Source organism: Asterias amurensis, chromosome 22 (assembly GCF_032118995.1).
Source record: "Asterias amurensis chromosome 22, ASM3211899v1".
In the NCBI taxonomy this organism is placed as follows: domain Eukaryota; kingdom Metazoa; phylum Echinodermata; class Asteroidea; order Forcipulatida; family Asteriidae; genus Asterias; species Asterias amurensis.
Window position 1 is genome coordinate 11,976,012 of NC_092669.1, and position 22,591 is coordinate 11,998,602.

General features: G+C 40.3%; 1 protein-coding gene across 1 annotated transcript; it reads left to right on the top strand.

Annotated features, from left to right (window-relative positions):
• Positions 1 to 1,626: 1,626 nt before the first annotated feature.
• Positions 1,627 to 22,579, top strand: LOC139953530 (CD9 antigen-like). The gene is made up of 6 exons (XM_071952974.1): positions 1,627 to 2,564; positions 15,954 to 16,172; positions 16,633 to 16,806; positions 17,942 to 18,061; positions 18,927 to 19,010; positions 20,948 to 22,579. Exons 1-6 carry the CDS (start codon positions 2,496 to 2,498, stop codon positions 21,029 to 21,031), a joined length of 750 nt encoding a protein of 249 aa, XP_071809075.1. The 5' UTR covers positions 1,627 to 2,495; the 3' UTR covers positions 21,032 to 22,579.
• Positions 22,580 to 22,591: the final 12 nt, after the last annotated feature.

The following is a 22,591-nucleotide window of genomic DNA, read 5'->3' on the forward strand; positions in this document are numbered from 1 at the left end:
ATGAAATTGGACCCAGGATAGAAATTACGGTCCTACATGATGCTTTGAAAAACTGGTCATTGACTATAGACGGATTGGGAGGGGGGGGGGGGGGGGTTGTCGATCGATATTGCCTCTCGGTGACCCTGACACGGAAAGTCACGCGCCTGTGCGTTACAATCAAGATATCAAGATACAAGTATCGCGGCCATCTTGAAATAAATCCATTGATCTGTCTGGGATCGTTCAATAACCATTGTCGTCTGCTTCACACATTCCCCCGCGAAAAGTTCTAAACTCAAAAATTCCAATTATTATTACCCCCCCCCCCCTACTGTAAGTTAATGTGTTTTTAATACGCATACATAATGCATAGAGACTGAATTAAAGGCACGTACAATTGGTAATTACTCAAAACAGTTGTTAGCGTAAAAACATGCTTGGTAACGAGCAACGGAGAGCTGTATGAGAGACGGCTCCCTCTGAAATGACGTAGTTTTTGAGAAAAGGGTAATTTCTCTCTCCAAAAAAATATAAAACACTGCATCTGAACGCACAAGGGTGTTTTTTGTTTCATTGTTCTCTGAAAATTCGTTGACAAATTGAGCCCCCAAATGTTCACAGGTTTGTTATTTTATTATGTTGGTAAAAACCAAAAGAGGATCTAGTCTTTGACAATTACCTCTGGTGTCCAGTGGCTTTAACAACTTCACACCCCTATTTCCCTTCCCCGGAGATCTTTAATTCTTCCTCCTTGATTTGTATTTTGCTTCTCCTAATAATTTTTTTCTCTCTTCTTCCTTTCTCCTGTAGCCATCTTGGCGGGCACCTGCTGTTACCACGAAACCTTGATCGTGGCTTAATTGAAGGTGACAACATTGATGAAATTCCGCTGAGCGGGAAATAAAAAAATATCAGTCCGCTTTGCCGTTGAAGACTCGACGAAGATCGAGGCCGTCAGGCGTCAGACTCGATAAAAACAGGTGCTTGTTTATTACAACGAAACAAGCCACAAATCGGTAATTGCAAAGTGTAAGCCAGACTAAATTAGCGTGATTGAGAATTTGGTAATATTTTTTTTAATTTTTTTTATATTTTTTTTATTATCAGTACGACAGCGGGAGATCGTTGATTACTTCCAACAGAATCCGATATTGGCTTATTTTATTTCTGGATGAAGATATTGGTAATAATTGCTCCAATTAGAAAGTCTATACACATGGACGGCTGGTTAATTTTCATCATCTGGAAGACCGCTCAATTTTAGCGTAGTGTTATTAGTAAGTCTTGAACCAGAAATCGAGTTAGGACTGCTTGTGTTGGCGCCATCAGTAAACCGTGAAGTAGCAAAAAAAGAGAGACATATTTTCGATTGGCCATGCGGGCCCAATGTACATCACAATGCTATCTAATCCAGTGACGAGAAAGCAAGACGAGTGAACCGGAATACGCGTATATTTCAAGTTCGCAAACCACCGAAAGAAACTCATGATTTGATAGTGATGTTGAATTTACATCGGGGATAAATAACATTAATTTTGACTTGACCAATACACCGATGTGTGTTAGCACTGTATACTCAGTACTTTTCCGAGTTCTGTGAAGAACAAAAATCACAAACATATTACTCAGGTGGGATTCGAACCCACGACCTTCTGCAATTCTAGAGCAGTGTCATACCAACTTGACATGATGCTAATCTAAGGACATGCTATTCAGGTGAAAGGAAGAACATGGCGGGGAAATGATTAGGAAAGACAGACGACTTTGATCTATAGTCTCGCGGGATGCATCAACGTCTGTACGTGTGGCCCTGCTGAGATGATGCCATATCGATTATAATTCCGACAGTGACCACCAGGGCGGCTTACCGGTATAAAAAATCATCACGTACACCACTACTAATAAAACAAATTAAAAAAAACCAAGACCAATCCAGATACAAACAGCTTGATCTCCTCATAACTCCTTGAACAAGAGACTACACTTGAAGTTTATTCTTAGCATCTATCTCCCAACGTCCAGACGTCACTTAAACAAACACTGAAGCCAGACGCATTTGGGGTTTTCATGACAACACCAAGGTTTTCTCGGCTCCAGAGCAAAGGAAAAAAACAACAACACGGGGTCAAATTTATTCTCTCGTCGGCTCCCTGATCTCCAAGACGACCCTTCCAGGAAAACTGACACCTCACCAGCTCCACTCTCCTACGCCAGTTTAAAAATAGATCCGGCCGGCGATTGGTGAACCGGTTTAAGGACTACGTGGTCCCAAGAGCTAATTATCATTTTTATTAATAACATAAACCGAACCGGGGCGTTGGGAAACCGCGTCCAACTACTCGAACGGCACGCTGGAATTTTTCGTGCTCGCGTTATCTCGGGCGAAGCCCATAAGCCAGGCTCGACGGGTGTGGAACAGGGGTGAAAGAGCTCAAGACGACGGTGGTATTGACGAAGAGGGAGGTACGTCCAGCAGGAGACAACACCGATACCACGTTAGGACAATTGATGAGATGGGGGCGCAGGAGGGGTGTTTGATGTGCTTGAGGTGCGTCATGGTGTTCTTTAACACACTGCTATGGGTGAGTTTATATACCTAATTTTGTTTTTATTTAAATTTTGGTATATTATTGATAAAGACACTGATGGTACTATTGGTAATGACTCAAAGTAATTGGGAGCGCAGAGGGGGGGGGGGGGGGGGTGGCTACTATTAAATGTGCCTGTGATGCATTGTGGTGTTTTTGAACACATGGGTGAGTTTTTACACCAGAACTGTTTTTGAAAAGGTTGGGGGGGGGAGGGGTTGTCCACTAATGTGCCTGAGGTGCATGATGGTGTTTTTCAACACACTGCCTTGGGTGATTTTGTTTTTACCAAAAATGTTGTTTGTGTACACAACATTGTTAAAGGCAATGGACACTGTTGGTATTGAAAGAGACAATTTCTCACTCAAATTCAAAGGCTTTTGAAAGTGTACAACAAATACTTTATAATTATTATCTTGCAACCTCGACGACCAATTGAGTCCAAGTTTTCACAGATTTGCATAATGTTGACATAATAAATGTTAAATTTGCATCGGGGATAAAGAATATATATATATTTTTTTTACCCATACACCGATGTGTGGTAGCACTGTATACTCAGTACTTTCCCGAGTCCTGTGAAAAAATATCACAGGCATGTTACTCGGTGGGATTCGAACCCACGACCCTTGCAATTCTAATATAATGTTGACAATAATATGACCAAAGTTGCCCAGTGCAATACAAAGTTGTGTACAGTATTTTTTAAGATTGAAAGTTTTTTGTTTTCATTTGTTAATTGTTAATTTGTTAATTTATTAATTAGTTAATTAGTTATTCATAAAAACATATTGAATATCATGAACAGCTAAGGCAAAAAAAAAAAAAAAATACAAGGAGAAAAAAAACTGACCACAACTAAAAGCTTAAAAAATGTTTTAAATATTGCAAGTTAAAAAGTTTTAACAAGCTTTTCCCCCATTGAACAGCTCAGAATTCTGGGCGTCTGTCAACCTGTGAAGCATAACAAACTTCTAAGCAAAAAAGGGTTTGCTGAAAAGAAATGTACCACCCCTTTATGTTTTGAAAACTAGAGGATTGGAATAAATGTACTCTTCCAATAACCACTGACGTCACTCCCTTTATGATAAAATATAATATATGTCTTGAAAACTGGAGGATTTGAATAAAATGTTACTCCAAAAACCAAGTATGACGTAGGTCTACCATATCTCTATGATATGTTTCTTGATAACTGTAAGAGGATTGGATTGAATGTACTATTCCGATAACCAATGATGTACCATCCCTTTGAAGACACTGGACACTATTGGTAATTGTCAAAGACCAGTATTCTCACGTGGTGTATCTCAACATATTTATGCATGAAATAGCAAATCTTTTAAAATTTACACTCAATCGGTCGTCGAAGTTGCGAGATAATAATGAAAGAAAAAAACACCCTTGTCACAAGAAGTTGTGTGCTTTCAGATGCTTGATTTCGAGACCTCAAATTCTAAATCTGAGGTCTCGAAATCAAAGTCGTGGAAAATTACTTCTTTCTCAAAAACTACATTACTTCAGAGGGAGCCGTTTCTCACAATGTTTTATACTATCAACCTCTCCCCATTACTCGTTACCAAGTAAGGTTTTATGCTAATAATTATTTTGAGTAGCTACCAATAGTGTCCACTGCCTTTAACCAATGATAGCGCACTTGTACACAAGTCAAAACCGATCAACAACGATGAACTCAAAACAAAATGGCACCTGCTGAGAAAGAACAGGTTGAAAGAAACGTAAGTCGAGATTGAATGGCGATATTAAACTGGGCAAGCACAACAATCCACACTCTGATAATAAATTCATGAACTGCCTGCCCGGCTGCACGAAGTCAGAGCCAGTTAGTTTAGGTCGAGTTGACTCACACGTACGGTTATGTTTTTTCTCTTATGCTTTTATTCTAGCACTGTGGTTTTAATGTTAAAGCCCACAATAAAGATACACAACACATTGTTGTTTATGTTGTTGCTGTTGTTATTGTGAAACTTGTGAAAATTTGAGCTCAATTGGTCGTCGAAGTTGCGAGATAATGATGAAAGAAAAAACACCCTTGTCACACGAAGTTGTGTGCATTCAGATGCTTGATTTCGTGACCTCAAATTCTAAATCTGAGGTCTCGAAATCAAATTCGTGGACAATAAAACATTACTTATTTCTCGAAAACTACGTCATTTCCGAGGGAGCCAATTATCACACCATTTTATACTATCAATCTCTCCCCATTACTCCTTACCAAGTAAGGTTTTATGCTAATAATTATTTTGACTAATTGCCGATAGTATCCACTGCCTTTAAAGGTGCAGTCATAAATGAATGCCTTTTGGATGTTATGGTTTGGTGAATCAAAGTTCACTCCACACAAATCATGATTAATGAACAGTTTAAAAATGCGAACCAAATACGAGTTACATTGGCAAGCGTGTATCAAGATCCCAATCTGACATAGACGCATTGGAATGCATCTCTCTACTTATGTTACACATGTTTGACATTTTCGCACCTCGGAAAAGTTTATCTATGGACAACCGGCGGATACCCTTAAAGGCGTTGGGGGTTTAGTCTGGTGGCTTTAAAGGGACATTGCAAATATATATTGACAGAAATATTGGCACCTATATTCACGACTTGTAGGCTACCACAAGTCGCAAATATTTGCGTCAATATTTGCAACTTGTTGTACAAGTCGTGAATATGTTGGCGTCAATATATGTTTGCGAAGTCCCTTTAAAGCCACCATAGTTGAGTCTGGTGTAACTTTTTTGCCCGAATTGGAGATCCGAGATAACGCTTTGCGATAATTTTGTACTGACAAACAATTTCGCTTTGTCATGACGTAAAGGCAATGGACACTATATTGGTGATATTACTTAAAACAAATTTTGGCATGAAAACTTACCTAGTAACGAGCAACGGAGACTGTTAATAGTATAAAACATTCGGAGAAACGGCTCCCTCTAAAGTAACGTAGTTTTTGAGAAAGAAGTAATTTCTCACTAAAATATTTGAATTGAATTCAGTTCTCGATTTCAAGCATCTGAAAGCACACAATTTGTTCGACAAGGGTGTCTTTTCTTCCTTTATTCTCTCGCAACTTCGACGACCAGCTGAGCTCAAATTTTCACAGGTAGGCCATAGTGAGAAGAATGGTCTTTGACAGATACCAAAGGTGCCCATGCCTTTAAAACGTGAACATAAAATGAAAATATCCCACGGGTTGGTGGTGGATTGCATTGGTAAATAGAGGATAACTATTAAATGAGATAATCTCCACGAAAATAAACGTTATCTAAGCATAGAGAGAGGGAATAGATGTTTCTGCAGGAGGCCGGGAGTGTATACCTTGTTAGATCGAAGGGGTGGATGTACCGGTAGTGGGGAAGGGGATATAATTATGCAGTTATATGTCAAAGCACTGAGTTGTGATATAAGCAACCGTCAAAAAAGATGTTTTTTTTCTAAGGTGAAGACACACTAATTACACATTAACTTGGGTGCTAAAATTGGGTTCTCGCATAAAAATTTTAGATACCGAGTAGAGAATCAAATTTAAATAATAATAAAAAATAATAATAAAACCATTTATATAGCGCCTTTTCCAAAGGTTACAAAGCGCTCAGAGAATGACAGGAAAAAACAAAAAAGGGAATGCAAAGAAAAACCAAGAGGAAAACCACGACTAGGCAAAGCTAGCAGCATTTAGCCAAGAAAGTCCAGTGGACACTGTTGGCAGTGGACACTGTTGGTAATAACTCAAAATAACTATTTAGCATATAACCTTACTTGGTGACGAGTAATGGGGAGAGGTTGATAGTATAAAACATTGTGAGAAACGACTCCCTCTGAAGTAACGTAGTTTGCGAGAAAGAAGTAATGTTCAACGAATTTGATTTCGAGACCTCATGATTTAGAATTTGAGTTCTTGAAATCAAACATCTGAAAGCACACAACTTCGTGTGGAAAGTGTGTTTTTTCTTTCATTGTTATCTCGCACCTTCGACGACCGATTGAGCTAAAATTTTCACAGGTTTGTTATTTTATGCATATGTTGAGACACACCAAGTGAGAAGACTGGTCTTTGACATTTACTAATAGTGTCCATTGTCTTAAACATCACGGTGTTGAAATAACACCAATGTAGGATTGTCTTGGCTGAAATAAGTGTTATTTTGAAACAAGTGTTATTTTGATTTTCCCTTCAGTGTTTATGACAACACCAATGGTGTCGATTTTAACACCCCATTGCAGTGAAGAATTGTTTCTGCTGGAGGCTGGGAGTGAAATATATCTTGTTAGATCGAAGGGGTTGGTGTACCGTTATAGTGGGGGAGGGGAGATCTTGCGCCGTGCTAATACGATCGCGAACGGTGGAAGATACCATGTTCCAGTGTGTGAGATTACATGGTCTAATAAACCAATTGAATATGCACTGGCTCGTGGTATTGGATTAGATTCAGTGATATGTCAAAGCACTGAGCTTCTAATATATAGCGACCGTCGAAACAGATTTTGTGGGTTTTTTAAAGGTAAAGAAACACTAATTATTTGTTCATATGATAACAAAAATGTTTGCATTGTGTCATTGCGTATGCACATGACACAAATACATAATGTTGGTTTGATATTAACTTATTTATTTCGAGGCCATATGGGTAGGCCTATTTGTGTAACCATGACGATCACGTGACCATGTCGAATCGTGCTGAGCCAGACAGAATATAGACGTGTGTACGAGTTGAAAAAACGCCGACCTTTTTAAAGGCACTGGACACTATTGGTAATTACTCAAAATAATTGTTAACATCGAAACTTACTTGGTAACTAGCAATGGGGAGCTGTTGTTAGTTATAAAACATTGTGAGAAACGGCTCCCTCTGAAGTAACGTAGTTTTTTAGAAAGAGGTAATTTCTTACTCAAATATTATTAAAATACTTAAGGCCTGAAGCCATGTACAACAAGGGTGTTTTTTCTTTCATTGTTCTTGTGCAACTTCGATGACCAATTGAGTTCAAATTTTCACAGATTTGTTATTTTATGCACAATTTATGTTGAGATACACCAAGTGAGAATACTGGTCTTTGACAAACTATCAAAGGTGTCCAGTTCCATAAAGCGTTCGATCGCAGGCTCCGCCAGCCGTGGTACTTATATATCACGCCCGTGGTATAACCATAAAACAGGCGATACGTGCGCCCCGTCAAGGGCTAAAAGTTCTCAGGCTTTCGCGTCTTAAGTGATGAATTTTTGGTCTCCTCCTCACACTCTCTCTTCACGTTGGTGATCTCAACTTCTTTGTCGCCGCGCACGTCGCTAAATCGCCTCCGAGGGATTAAGGGTGTATACAAGATGAAAATATTAAGATGTATCTAGAGGGTGATAGGAGGCTATTGCTCTCCATAGTGGAGATTTGAAGCGCCATGTTTGTTTTGGGTGTCGTTGCCAGTGCCGAACACAGGTAGCGATCGAAGCAGCACTCAATTAGAAATGGTTAGCACGCAAAAATGATAACAGTGCTTAGCGCACTACTCTCTTAAGTAAAAGAGTGAAAAACACCACTCTTTACTTTTCGAGCTGTCCGTTATATGGCTCTTTAAAAAGAGTATTGGTTATTTCACTCTTTTAGAAGGGTTTCACTCCAGGACAGAGTGAAAAATCACTCAAATAGATGCAAACTTCAATCTAAAAGAGTGGAAGACCACTCGTAAAAGAGTTGTCCTTCATATGGCTCTTCAAAGAGTGCCTTTTCACTCTTTTACCTTAAGAGAGTAGCTTGCCCATCAGGGCACAATTTCATAGCTACTTAAGCATACAAATTTGCTAAGCACGGCGACATCAACGCTTACCAGATTCAGTCCATAATAAACGGCTTCAGGCCTGAAGTCTTTTAACATTTGAGTGAGAAATTACCTCTGTCAAAACTACGTTACTTCAGAGGGAGTCGTTTCTCACAATGTTTTATACTATAAACAGCCATCCGTTGCTCGTCCAAGAAACTCGTTATGCTAAAACTTATTTTGAGTAATTACCAAAAGTGTCCAGTGGCTTTAAGAAGTACTGCAACTGAAGAATATGTATTTGAGACATAATAACTTTTTGAGAAACAATTCCTTCACCAAGGAATGTGGTTTTAGAAACAGTACAGGGGTTAAAAAAAAAGAAAAAAAAAAAAAGAGAAGATTTTCATGCATAACATGTTTCTCAGTTTTTGTGTTTATTTTATACTCTTCCTAACCGCTAATAAGTTTTTACGCTAACACTTATTTTGAGTAATTACCATAAGTGACAAATGCCTTTAACTCTCAGCTAGTCTCCTCCTCTACACGTATAATATGCAAATACATTTTTTTTCGCTAGCGTCTTGATTTGAGACTATCAACACAAGGGGCTACATTTAGGTACATGTTTGGGGCTACATTCAGGTCCGGGCTACATTTAGGGCTCGGGCTACATTATGGTGCCGCACAGTCGTGTGATGTTTCTCAAACATGCCCTGAAGCCAATCAATGTGCTATGCCGGCAGGAGCCAGCGAAATGCACACCATTTCATTTATCTGCCATAAATAGATTACTCCTGGACAACTGTACGGGGAGAGTTGCAGAACCTTACCCTATAAGTTTCTGGGTCAGTGCAAATGATATTTCTCAAGACCGTTTGTAATTCAGTTAATGAAATATGTTTCGTTATTATTGCATTTCTGCGTTCAGCCATACTCGTTTTGTAGCCAAGAACAGCATTTTGGCAAGTGTGGCCTTAAAACATAAATAAACACAACACATTTTATTTATTTTATTTATTTATTGTTAGATTTATTATAACAAATGGTTGTGTACTCGCTTAGGCCCATAACGTGACATGACTCTTTCCAACTTACGCATAGGTTGAAAAAAATACCTAAATTTGTAACATTTGTTGTCAACCCAAAGATATCTGAAATTTAGATTCACTATTAATCTTTTCTCAGATTAAAATATGCTTCAGCTGCTATACTATTTTGTACAATAGTTTTTGTTGCAAATGCTCAGGGTCATTACCAAACGTATACAGGCCCTTTAAAGTTCAAAAGAGAAGTAAAAAAAAACTCGCTTAAAGACACTGGACACTATTGGTAAGTGTCAAAGACCAGTCTTCTCACTTGGTGTATTTTAACATATGCATAAAATAACAAACCTGTAAAAATTTGAGCTTGATTGGGCGTCGGTGTTGCGAGATAACTATGAAAGAAAAAACACCCTTGTCACACGAAGTTGTGTGCTTTCAGATGCTTGATTTCGAGACCTCAAATTCTAAACTTGAGGTCTCGAAATCAAATTCGTGGAAAATTCTTTTTTTTCTCGAAACCTACGTCACTTCAGAGGGAGCCGTTTCTCACAATGTTTTATACTATCAACCTCTCCCCATTACTCGTTACCAAATGAGGTTTTATGCTGATAATTATTTTGAGTAATTACCAATAGTGTCCACTGCCTTTAAAACACGAACAAAACTGTAGTATTTTTATACACGGATTAGTATGGCATAATATTCGATTATTTTGAACCGTTCCTCCGAGCATTAAACCCAATCTGTATTTACCTCTATGCTATCCGAAGTATGTTGATAGAAACATTCCCGGAGGGTTTTCCACAAATAAAAACAAATTAAGTAAAGGTCACAGACGGAGAAATTTCATAATAAAAGACCGGGCAACATGAAGCATGAGCGACCGAGCCATGTCTTGTCTGAACCGTCGAAAACGCCACATTCACCCCGGGGTGTTGCAGACATTCACGGTGAGCATTGGCGGCTAAAACGGTTTTAAAACTGTTAAAGGTCCTGTACACGTTTGGTTATTGTCAAAAACCAGCCGTCTCACTCGGTGTATCTCAACATATGCATAAAATAACAAACTTATGAAAATTTGAGCTTAATCGGTCTTCGAAGTTGCGATATAATAATGCAAGAAAGAACACCATTGTCACACGGAGTCGTGTGCTTTTCGATGCTTGATTTCGAGACTTTAAATTCTAAATCTGAGGTATCGAAATCAAATTCGTGAAAAATTTCTTCTTTCTCGAACACTACGTTACTTCAGAGGGAGCCGTTTCTCACATTGTTTTATAATAAATTATCAACGTCTCCCCATTGCCTCCCCACTGCCTTTAAAGGAACATTTCAGAATTGTTAAGAAAGAAAATCGTCTAAGATCACAGATTTACATAAAACTTACACGGTCTTATGATGATGATGATAGAAAACATCCCTTGAGATATTTCTATCTGTATATTTAGCAGCATCCGGCCAGCAGGTATCTCACTATCTGGCGGTATTAGCCTTGCAACATTTTCTGTAAATATTCATAAGCTAAAATATTTTTTCCCCCCACAATTTCTTAACTTATTTGTTATTATTGTGTAACACTTTGACTGTCTGTTGGCAAAAACTCTGCATGTGACGTTACAATAGAAAAGTCTGTTCACGAGCCTCGTGTGACGTCAGATGTTCATGGTATTTCCGGTTCATCTTGACCCACATATATGACAGGCCCCTGGGACCTTAAACCGGGTCAACTCTCTGACCCAGAATGTCTGTGTTCAGAGTACATTGCTTTGTATAGGTCTAAACACCTTTAAGTTATAAAAGTCACATCGTTCAAGCATTCGGTTTAATCAACTCTGCCGGTACCCAAACTGTCTCGTATGTTTATACCATTACTATCAATGTGATGGGTTGATACATCGTTGATGATTTACAGCTAGCACTGGCATGGCTTAATAACCTAGACTCTTATGAGTCAAAGCATTCAGACATGTTGATGTAGTGCTCATCTAAATAATTGAAGCTTATTTTACAGACGTGTCTAAAGGGGTTGTACACATTTTAGTAATTACTAGCAGTCGTAATGGCATAACAACCTTAACTTCATTTTGGAAGTCACACCATTCGGACATTTTTATTTAGTGCATGCTCATCAAAATTGAGGCATCCTTTAAAGGGATTGCAGGGGCCAATTTCATAGAGCTGCTTAAGCAAAAAAAAATGCTTAAGCACGAAAATAGCTCGCTTGTTTTACACATGTTAATGGCCAAAATTTCATGCCATATACATTGCTTATGACTAGTATTTAGCTGTTGTTTACTTAGCATAACAATTGAGTCGATTCTTGGCCGGTTATCTGATTTTTCTAAGCAAGGATTTTTTTGCTTAAGCAAAATTTTGTGCTTAAGCAGCTCTACGAAATTGGGCCCAGGTATGTTTCCTTCAAATGCACCAAGGCATTTTCTCCGGTGGATGAGTGTAATTTGAGGTGGTTATTGCTGGATTGAAATATAGCAAGGGGCTGACAAAGTCTGCTCGGTATGGGTTTAGAAGTAGGTCTCCCAAATCGTGTCCAATTTGTTGGCAGAAAAACAATCTACATATACATTACACATGTAGGCCTACGTGTACACCCCAGCACATACAATGCATAGTTGTGTTTAAACGAAGTAAAGTGAAACACGACTGACCGAGTGTGCACATGTTTCCAAACTAAACTAATTGAATCAATCAAAATGCAAACCAAAAACACTCTCCAAACTTCCTCTATTTATAATGTGTATCCCCCTCTGTTCCGGTCGAAGCATTCTTTAAAAAGATAAAACTCACAAAAAACGAGGCACGAAATAAGACATGTGCAGACACACAAAAATGTTAAAACGTCATGTCCCATAAAGAGAATTTGATTTGATTTAAGTCCATTCATCAACCATGGAGAAGACCTTCGGAAGTGATTGTCATTTTGTGATCTTGAAGACTTTATTGTTTCAGGATGCGCTTGCCTACGTATATGCAAATTTTGTGACGTCATTGGTCGAGGACTGGCTGCAGCCGAACAAAGACCTACGGAGTTAACCATGGATTGATTGACGCATTCATAGATTCGAAGAGAGTTGGTTTTAGTTCAGCCCAGCTGTAGAAATCTTGTACAAAGATGTATCATTTGATCTTTAATCAGCGACAATGAACATTGGTTTAATATAATGATGTAAATCTCCGAATACTTAAAAGGAAAGGTATATTTGGTAATCCCGCCTAGAATTATTGGTAATACAAACGTTTGTATAGAAGCCCAGGACTGTTTGAAAGGGCAAGGGCACCAAGGCATTTTCCCCTTGGTAAAAGGGCACCCTATGAGGAAAATGTGAATTTCTACTGGAGCATTTGATGGGGACCAAGGCAATGACCAGGGGGCATAAAGGCAATCGCCTTCATTGCCTCCGTGAAGTGTTGATTAAACTAAGGCAATGGTGGCAGGAGATGGGGCATGTTTGGCCAAAATTACACACATACCGTACCTCGTAATTATTCCCATTTTAACCCCTCTCACTCTGCTAAAATAAGCACTACCGTACCTTATCTTGATTCAAAGACAGTAAAAGCCGCAGCGTATTGATGTTTCCAAGGGCTGTTCATTATGTTGATAAAGCCAGAACAAGGATGACCGAAGAAGAAACATGTTAGGCAAACATTACACGAAACCGTATACCTCATCTTGATTACAAAGATTCTAATTTTAAAGGCAGTGGACACTATTGGTAAATGTCAAAGACTAGCCTTCACAGTTGGTGTATCTCAACATATACATAAACTAACTAACCTGTGAAAATTTGAGCTCAATCGGTCTTTGAAGTTGCGAGATAATAATGGAAGAAAAAAACACCCTTGTCACACGAAGTTGTGTGCTTTTAGATGTTTGATTTCGAGACCTCAAGTTCTAAATCTGAGGTCTCGAAATCAAATTCATGGAAAAATACTTCTTTTCTCAAAAACTATGTCACTTTAGAGGGAGCCGTTTCTCACAATGTTTTATACCATCAACCTCTCCCCATTACTCGTCACCAAGAAAGGTTTTATGCCAATATTTATTTTGAGTAATTACCAATAGTGTCCACTGCCTTTAACCCCTCTCACTCTGCCTAAATAATCACACCGTACATTATCTTGATTCAAATACAGTAAAAATGGCAGCGTTTTATCACCAGCTTGTTTCCACGGGCTGAAGGTCTACATTATGTTGATTAGAGCAACGATTGCCGAACAAAAATGTTTGGCCAACATTACACACATACCGTATCCCATCATAATGATTCTCATTTTAACCCCCTCTCACTCGTCGCTTTACCCGCGCATCCCACTCAATAACAAGCCCTGATTGCCACACGGACCCTCGCTCAGTCGTCGAGTATTTTCCGGCCTCAGAAAAAAGGGTTAACCCTTCTTAAAGGAACACGTTGCCTTCGGGTGGCCATTTTATGGAGTCAAATTGTCTCCACAAAATAGCCGACCGTGTTTCTTCGCGACGTAAAAGAACAACTGTGCAATTTCGAGTAATACTTGTGTGGATAATTATATTCTACTTTTAAATTATCTATCTGCCATTTGCATTTCATAAGAAATGGTTTCAAACGCTTTTCAAAGACCAACTAGATCGCTAAAAAGCAACGTGTTCCTTTAAAGGCGCTGTGGACACTATTGGAAATTACTCAACATAAGTGTTAGCATAAACAATTAATTGGTTACGAGCAATGGAGAGCTGTTGATAGTATACAACTTTGTGAGAAACGGCTCCCTCTGAAGTAAAGCAGTTTTTGAGAAAGTGGTAATTTCTCACTCAATACTAACAGCCTTCAGGCCTGAAGCCTTTTATTGGGTTCTCAAATTTTATGTGAATCACCGTTTAGATTCAGGCAATTATTTACAGTAAAAGCACACGCAATGCATGAAACAAGTCTATGAAATCAAAGACAATACCGCCAACCTTTTTAGTAAAAAAAAAAAAAAAAACTGTTGGCGACTCCTCAAAATCTACCTTACTTATATTATTAGCCAGAAGCAGCCGTTCCAGTACGCTCATCTTTGGCCCCGGCAAAAGTTCAGTAACAAGCCGAAGACAGTTTCCAGCAGCGCGGCTCTCGCGATTTTACACGCCGTTGATTTCATAAAACCGCCCCGTACCCCCTCCGGGGTTTTATGCCATCAAGATATAAAGAACACGTGCATGTTCGAGATTCTTATTTGGTTCGAGCGACGTCATAAAAAAAATAGTGGCCGCGTTTTCGAGGTTTAGGTTGGGGCCGCTAGCAGATAGTATTGTTTTTCTATATTTAAGCAATATTTTTCATAATTAACTATTTTTGAATCCGCCGGGGATCAGCCACAATCTGCAGCTGTGTAAAGATACAGATTTCCAATTAGTTAACGTTCGTATAAACAATCGATTTTGGTAAGGAACCATCTAAAGTTCTATTTAAAAAGCCTAACTGAAAACCAGGGCAACTTTGCACAAGATTAAACAAGTACCGGGTTGTTAAACTTTTGTTTCAGGATAATGCGCATTCGTGTTTATATAAAAGGTACCACTGCCCCCTTACCTTTGCCTCCTTCAACCTTAATTTGGGCGCCTGTTGGGCTCGTGACGTCATATGCAAGGGGTCATGTAAATTGGTAATTACTCAAAATAATTTTTAGCAATTTTTTTTTGAAAAAGATCATTGTTCTTGTTTTAATGGTCAATCGCGTTCAGTCTCCCCTCAACTTTAAAGGAATTTTTAATTTACGAATGTGACGAGAGCTCTCAGCGCGTATAGGCTGGTGCAATTACCAGGGAGATTTCTATTTTAAGACGGCCTGCGGGCTAGGCCTCGACTCGCTCGTGTGCAAATGAACTTTTTGTTTTATTCTGTTTTGTACACACAGGGAGTTGTTTGGACACATGGCGATACGGCACAAATTTTGCAATCACTCTGAGTAAATAAATAATTGTCACGAAATACGCCGATGATTTCGAAACAATTTTTTTTTGTGTGATATGAATTGGTAACAAATATTAAGTAGAGAGAGTTATGTGTTTAATGCAGGGACTTTATTGAACAAAATATAGGCGTGTAATGAGGTGGTCTAGCTGGCGCTTAAATTTGATCGCTAGCTAGACCAGCATGCACCTCATTCAACAGTTAGCGCTTGCGCAATGGGTATTTGCCAGAAGATAGGGTGCGTTCGTTTAGCTTCCCTGGGTCGACCCGGTCTTCCCCCGGTGCGTTCGAATAGCCTTGACGTCATTCCATGGGCTCATACGGGTCAGCCCCCAGTGCCCTGCTTGTGGAGTGGGTCACTTGGGGGCTGGCCCGAGGTGCATGACGTCACTACTAGAGCGGTGAGTGATCGTTCGATTAGCTCTTGACAGGGGCTCACCCGAGTGAGCACCGCGGGGTAGACACAGGGAAGCTAATGGAACGCACCAATTGTTTACGTTGTTCTAAGCATGCACACATTTCCAAGAACAATGGTTTTAATTGCTTAGTCTGCTGCCACCTAGAGTCCTCAAAAGTTAAATTTTATTTATCCTTGTTTTCGATTTTCATAGTTAGCTGGTGTCGCCATGCTCGGCTTCGGTTTATGGTTACGCTACAATCAGGTTTTCTTCCCTCATCTGGCGGCTACCAGCGATGAGGAAGTACTATCCGCAGTGAGTGCCTACAACATAGGAACCTATGTACTCATGGCCGTTGGTGGCGCTATTATGACCATAGGAATTCTGGGATGTTGCGGGGCCGTCAAGGAAAGCATATGCTTACTTGGATTGGTAAGACAGTAAAGTATGTTTTATTAATAATGCATTATCGTTATGACATTGTGACGTGCCATGGCCTAGCAGTTACTGGACTCAATCAGCAGAACGTGGGTTTGAATCCCAGTTGTGACACCTGTGTCCCTGAGCAAGACATTTAACCATTGCTTCGTCCTTCGGATGGGACGTAAAGCCGTTGGTCCCGTGTGTTTTAACACAGGGAAAAAAACCCAGTTCACTGATGAAAAGAGAAGGGGCTCATAACATGGTGTCATTGAATGGAGACCCACATACCATTATTTGGCGACTTAACCAAATAACAAGATGGCCAATCTTTTCTTTCGAATGGTTCAAATCGAAAATTCACCCCAAAGACTGTGGCAAGTCCAGACACAAAGACAAAATTAAAAGACATAATTATGCTGGATATGAAGAGGGGGAAAAATACTAATTGATGTTTTTTTCTTTTTTTTAGTATTTCGTGGTACTGTTTCTTCTGTTCGGAGTCGAAATCGGAGCGAGTGCCTGGACCTACCTCAATCGGGAAGAATTGGGCGAGAAAGTCGGCGACTACTTCGAGACGCTGGTCAAAGATAAATATTCTACGGAATCGAATACGCAGGTTGCTGTGGACTACACGCAGTCGAGTGTAAGTGTATTATATCTCATGATATAAACCATTGACGTCACAATGACGTCACATTAATTTTTAGAGCGATAACCAAACGTATACATTTTCCTTGTACACGCGACGTAGCTTCCAAAATGGCCGCGAGCGTCCCAGCCAATCAGTAGTAGACGCGTGTGTGAGGGCGGAACATGGGGTTCAATGTAGCCTCATTAATAAAATAAACACATCCGTTTACTGAGACAACGAAGGCACCGATTGCCTCCATGCCCCCTGGTCATTGTCTCGGTGCCCTTACTTATACCCCAGTAGAAATTTACAACTTCTAAGGCTACTCGTTACCAGGAGAAAATGCCTTGTGGTCTACTTTACCAAACGAAGCTTACAAGCCTGAATTTATTAGACGAAACCTTTTGAAGGAGTCATTTACCATGCATTTGAGACCGCTCGGACCAGGGTTGAAAAGGTCACCATCACACTGACCGCTGGTTGCAATTCATAAGCACTTAACAGAATTAATAGTTGTTTAAGTCCGTGAATCTTGGGCAATTAAAGCTGTTTCGCATCGCCTGGGTACACGAGCCATTTACCGGCGTGGAGTTGCTGTCTCGACGCGACCAGAAAAACCACTCGGTAAATTGAAATGTGATTAAAGAGATGTGGGTGTTCGTGTAGTGTTATATTGTTTTAAAACCTTAAAGGAGTTGTGCACTCTTGCAAATAAATGTGTTTAAAAGACACTGGACACTACTGGTAATTACTCAAAAATAATGTTCAGTAAAACAATTATACTTGAACGAGCAATGGAGAGCCTTTGTTTATTCAAACCATAGTAAGAAACTGCTTCCTCTGAAGAAACTTTTTCTTTTCATAAGGGTATTTTCTCACTTTTATCGACTTCTATTGACTTTTAAATACACAAAATTAATTGTGAAACAAGGTAGGGTTTTTGTTAATTCATGATTCACTTGATGACCAATTCAGTTCAGACAAAAATTAACGTGTCACAGACTATTTTGTTATTATGTATGTCTGGATACACCAAGTAATAAAACTGGTCTTTGCGAATTACTAAAGGTAGTTTTTTTTTACCCCCCCCCCCCTTTAACCATTTCTGTTGTGTTTAAGCAACCCCTCTAACTTTTTATTCCAACAGTTAAAATGTTGTGGAGCTAACGGCCCGGATGACTGGCTTATATCGGGGCAGTTTATACCGCAATCATGTGGCGCCAACTGCACGCTGGACTGTGACGCCGATGAGGGCGTCTTTGAGGATGTAAGTACCTGTATACCTTTATCTCGGTCATGTTCCCTGTTTCCAATAACAGTAATGCATGCTCACATTCACTGCGCAAACATGGCACCAGGCTATTATTTCGTCCAGCCCCAGTTTGGTTACAATGAGTTGGAATGGAGTAAAATCAAGATGGCCACTCGATTAGCTTTCCAAATACCTATTGCGCAAGCGCTACATGTAACTGTTGCATGATGTGCATGTTGGTCCAGCTAGCGATCAATCAAACTTGATCGCTAGCTAGACTAGCATGCACATTCCACGCCCAAGCGCGCGTACAGAGTATTTGCGATAAGGTCTATACTAAATGATTTATAGCTTAAACATCTGACGTCGCTGAGTTACACCAGAGATCTGCCTCTTAGCACCTGTCCATAATCCCCTCCCATTAATTTAACATGGCCTTCATGGTCCTGGATATTCACAGTTAAATCCGACGTACATGTGTATACTTAGTCAATAGCTGTATTGGGTGCGTTCGTTTTGGCTCCCCTGGGTCAACCCCGGTCTGCCCCGGTACGTTTGAATAGCTTTGACGGGGCTCACCGGCACGGGTCAGCCCCCATCGCCCTGCTTGTGGAGTGGGTCACTTGGGGTGACCATGGACGAAGACAATATATCTTTTTTGTCCTCCATGGGGTGACCTGAGGTACATGCCGTCACCACGAGAGGGCGAGTGTGATCGTTCGATTAGCTCTTGTCAGGGGCTCACCCGAGTGAGCACCGCGGGGTAGACCCAGGGAAGCTAACCGAACGCACCCCCCCCCCCCCCCATGATAAGGGGAACAGTTTTCATACCCTGCCCTTTGCCTTACAAACAGTTTTACTTTTCTTTTTTGTTGTACAGGGATGCAAAGATAAAGTTACAGAAATGTTAGAGAAAAATATATACACAGTTGTTGCTGTAAGTTCATCGGTGGCGGCTTTCCAGGTGAAACATTTTTTTCTTTCTATTTAAGGTTTTAAAAAAACACTTCTGCCGTTGACGGCGCGCATCAAAATGATAATGCTTTGACGTCGTGTCTGGGAGTTTGCTATGGGTGCGTTCGTTTAGCTTCCCTGGGTCGACCCTGGTGTGTGACGTTTTTTTTCTTTCCAGGACGAACGTGTGCAGATAATTACCCACGTTCGTCCTGAAAAATAAAAACGCCACACACCGGGGTCGACCCAGGGAAGCTAAACGAACGCACCCTATGTTAGTTATAAGCTTCAACAAAGTGGCTCTACAAATTGGAGCTCCCTACCATGGCGTATAACATGAGTGCGTAACGGAGTTTTTCGCGAATCGTTCTGAAAAGCGCTGCATGGATAGAGTGTTCGATTTTTTTTTTTTTTTTTTTTTTTTACACGATTAAAATCTAGGGGAACAGGTGGGTCTTAAGAGCCCTTTTGAAGGCTGGGATTTTGAGTTCCTGGTCTGGATGGGTAGCGACAATGACAAAGGCCACGTGTGTTTTCATCATGGAGGAAGGAAAAGAAGGAGCTCGAACGAAGGGACTTCAAAAGTCGAACCTGCGGTACCGCGGTCGTTTAACGACACCTCGTAATCACCCACATACCTTACACAGACAATGGGCGACCTGGTGTATGTGAGTTTGTGCGTGCACACTTTTGGTTCTTCACTCAACTATGGTGTCGTATGGCGTATGGATATAATACAGAAAAACAACTTTTTTGAGACCTGATAAAAATTGTGTACACTTGTGCTCACCAAATCGAAAAACACAATTGAATACCAACTACCCTTCAGTGCATATACCCAAATTTTGATCCACCGCTATTGACCGGAAAGTTACAAAAAATGTAAAAATATGCCATGATGTTTCAGCGAAACACCACAAACGGTAAATGAAAACGTGTATATTCACAATTCTTGTCTCCAATGATTCAACTTTACACGCAGGCAAGAGCGCAGACTGGCGGTACCACACGTTCTGTACAAAGAGATTTAATCCTACTCGTTAATCGGCCGTCCAGCTGGAGGTCTCCTATCTTTTTCCACTGGCCAGACAGGGGCATTGTCAGAGTATTCTTTTGTTACTCTGCGGTTTTGCGGATCGTTCGAGCTCCTTCTTTTCCTTCCTCCATGGTTTTCATGGACTGCGAGGGATTTACCGGTTGATGAGCGGAGTGAATAAGAACAAGTCCACAATGAAAGGAAAAGGAGAGCTAATCCGGGCGCAGTGATTGAGTGATTTATAACTGTGGACCATTGTACGGAGTTGAATATGTTGGGCAACGTAAGAAGTGGAGAGGTGTGCGTGTGTGTTTGGGGAACTTAAAGATAACTGTGTTGTGTGTGCGATGATAAACTATAAATTAAGGTGCAAGTAAAAAACGTGATAGAAAGTTACAAGAGTTGGGCCAGCACAATGTTGAGCGTTGAAACACCAGCGACAAGAAAATACCGACAGATGTAGCGTCCACTACTGATGGGCACATTTGTGATGGGAGTAACCGGTTCTATTTTCTAACCACTGGTTGAATAGTAACTTGTATGACAATGAATGCTGCCAGTATGGTGTATTTAAGCTGGTGGTGCTGTTTGGTGAGTAATGGGGCTCAACAAAAACTCTGATCCCTATAATATATATATATCAGTGGGCTCAATAAAAATTACGAAGCCAGTAAGCGTAACTATTTGCGAAGCACAGGAGAAAGGTATTGCTTAAAAGAAACAGGTGCAAAATTATATCGTGTTTGTGCAATAATCACTGGAAGGTTAGCATGCCTGTTCGTGCGCTTACGGTTATGCAGCGCTATGAAATGGGAAACGGCCGCTAAGCAGCTCTATGAAATTTGGCCCTGGCATTAACTGGATGTAGAAGTTCTTCTTACCTTGTTTTCGTTGTTGTCATCTTCCCTCAGATCCTAGTGATGATCCTATCGGCGTGTCTGTGCAGAGCTATACGCCAGGCTGACCGAGAATACGACAAATGTGGTACCGTCTGAAACAGCTTCAGCACGGCGGACGGTCCACCGGACAACACGGTGCCACAAAACGACCACAGCCCATAGTCTTGACTGGCGACCACGTTTTGTTTTAACCCCCGGTAGAGGGCGCTACATCGACTGTTTTAGAGCTTGACTCAGAAGGACTGGAGCAAGTCTACACATTTAGTTTTCAGTTTCGATCCAGATGTTTGTGTGATGCATATATATCTCTTCTCCAGTAATTCGTGTTGCGATATCGACAACTACTTCAACAAAATAAACGTCGTCACTCAAGACTAACCACATCCGTGTACAACGCCATCATGAACATCATGGAGATCGCCAATAGAACTCTATCTCTAGTATCAGTGGGCACAGCCAGGGAAGACTTGAAGCCCCTTTGAAAACACCCTGGACACGTTTTAAGTTTGGAACTCGCTTGTTATCTGGGAAAGAGTTGCAAAGTCCTTACTCTCAAGGTAGAGTTTTAAACGAGTATCAGGCGAGCCGTTTGTATACGGGTCATAAGATAACTCCCTACAATGCCACGCCCTTTTTGACAAAGGGGTTTGTACTTATGATCACCTTAACAAATTATTATTTTGTAGAAAAAAAGTAATCGCTTAGCAAGATTAAGTATGGGTAAATCGTTCTCAGAGTCACACAGTTATGGGTAGAGTCATGGGAAGAACAGCCAGAAATTAAAGGGCCAGAAAAACTTGTTTTTCACTCTCACAAGAGGGCGTTCAGGTGTTACCAGAGAAGAACAATTGTTAATAATTATTCAAGTTGCCAAAGTTATAAATAAAGACGTTAAAATAAATAACAATGTTTTCTTTCTACATTTTCAGTGAGGTATTTTATTGCTGAAAAAAGAGTGAAAACTTGTTACCTCTTTACAAAACAAAAACGTTGGGCCGTATCAGGTAAATGTCACCAAATAGGAGTGTCAAGAGTGTGCCAATTTGCTTAATTCAAATTTCCCCTTTCGTTAGTTTGCAGTGGTCATTTTAGGCTACGTGTGTGCACATAACAATACGGATCCAGTTTGTGAGGTCCTACTGTTGTTGTTATATTATTCCCCTTTCTGTAGAACTCCCTTCTGGGGTACTGGGGCCGATTTCACAAAGAGCTGATATCGTAACTGTTAAGTAAAATGTGATGCCGCAAAACAAATCACTATGGCTTTACTGACAATGAGCATTGGGATGAATTTTATCGCTTTGTGAGATCGAACTCAGGTTGAACAAAGAATTCCCTGCGGGGTCCAGGTTGAACAACGAAATCCCTTGTGGTGTACATTGTTCCATCGTGTAAAGTACCCCACAAGGGCATTCCCTTAGCCCAGTTAGACAAACACCTATTATCTTCATGTATATCTTGACTTCCAAAATCCAAAATGGCTGACTACGGACAAGCAGTAGGCACGTGTGACGGCATGCAATGGGGTCAACGGATGTTCAAAATTTCATGTCAAATTTACCCAGATCTTGATGGCCCAATTTCTCAGAGCTTCTTAAGCACAAAACTGAGTAGCCAAGCATAACAAAATTATGCTTAATACCAAAATAAGGTTAC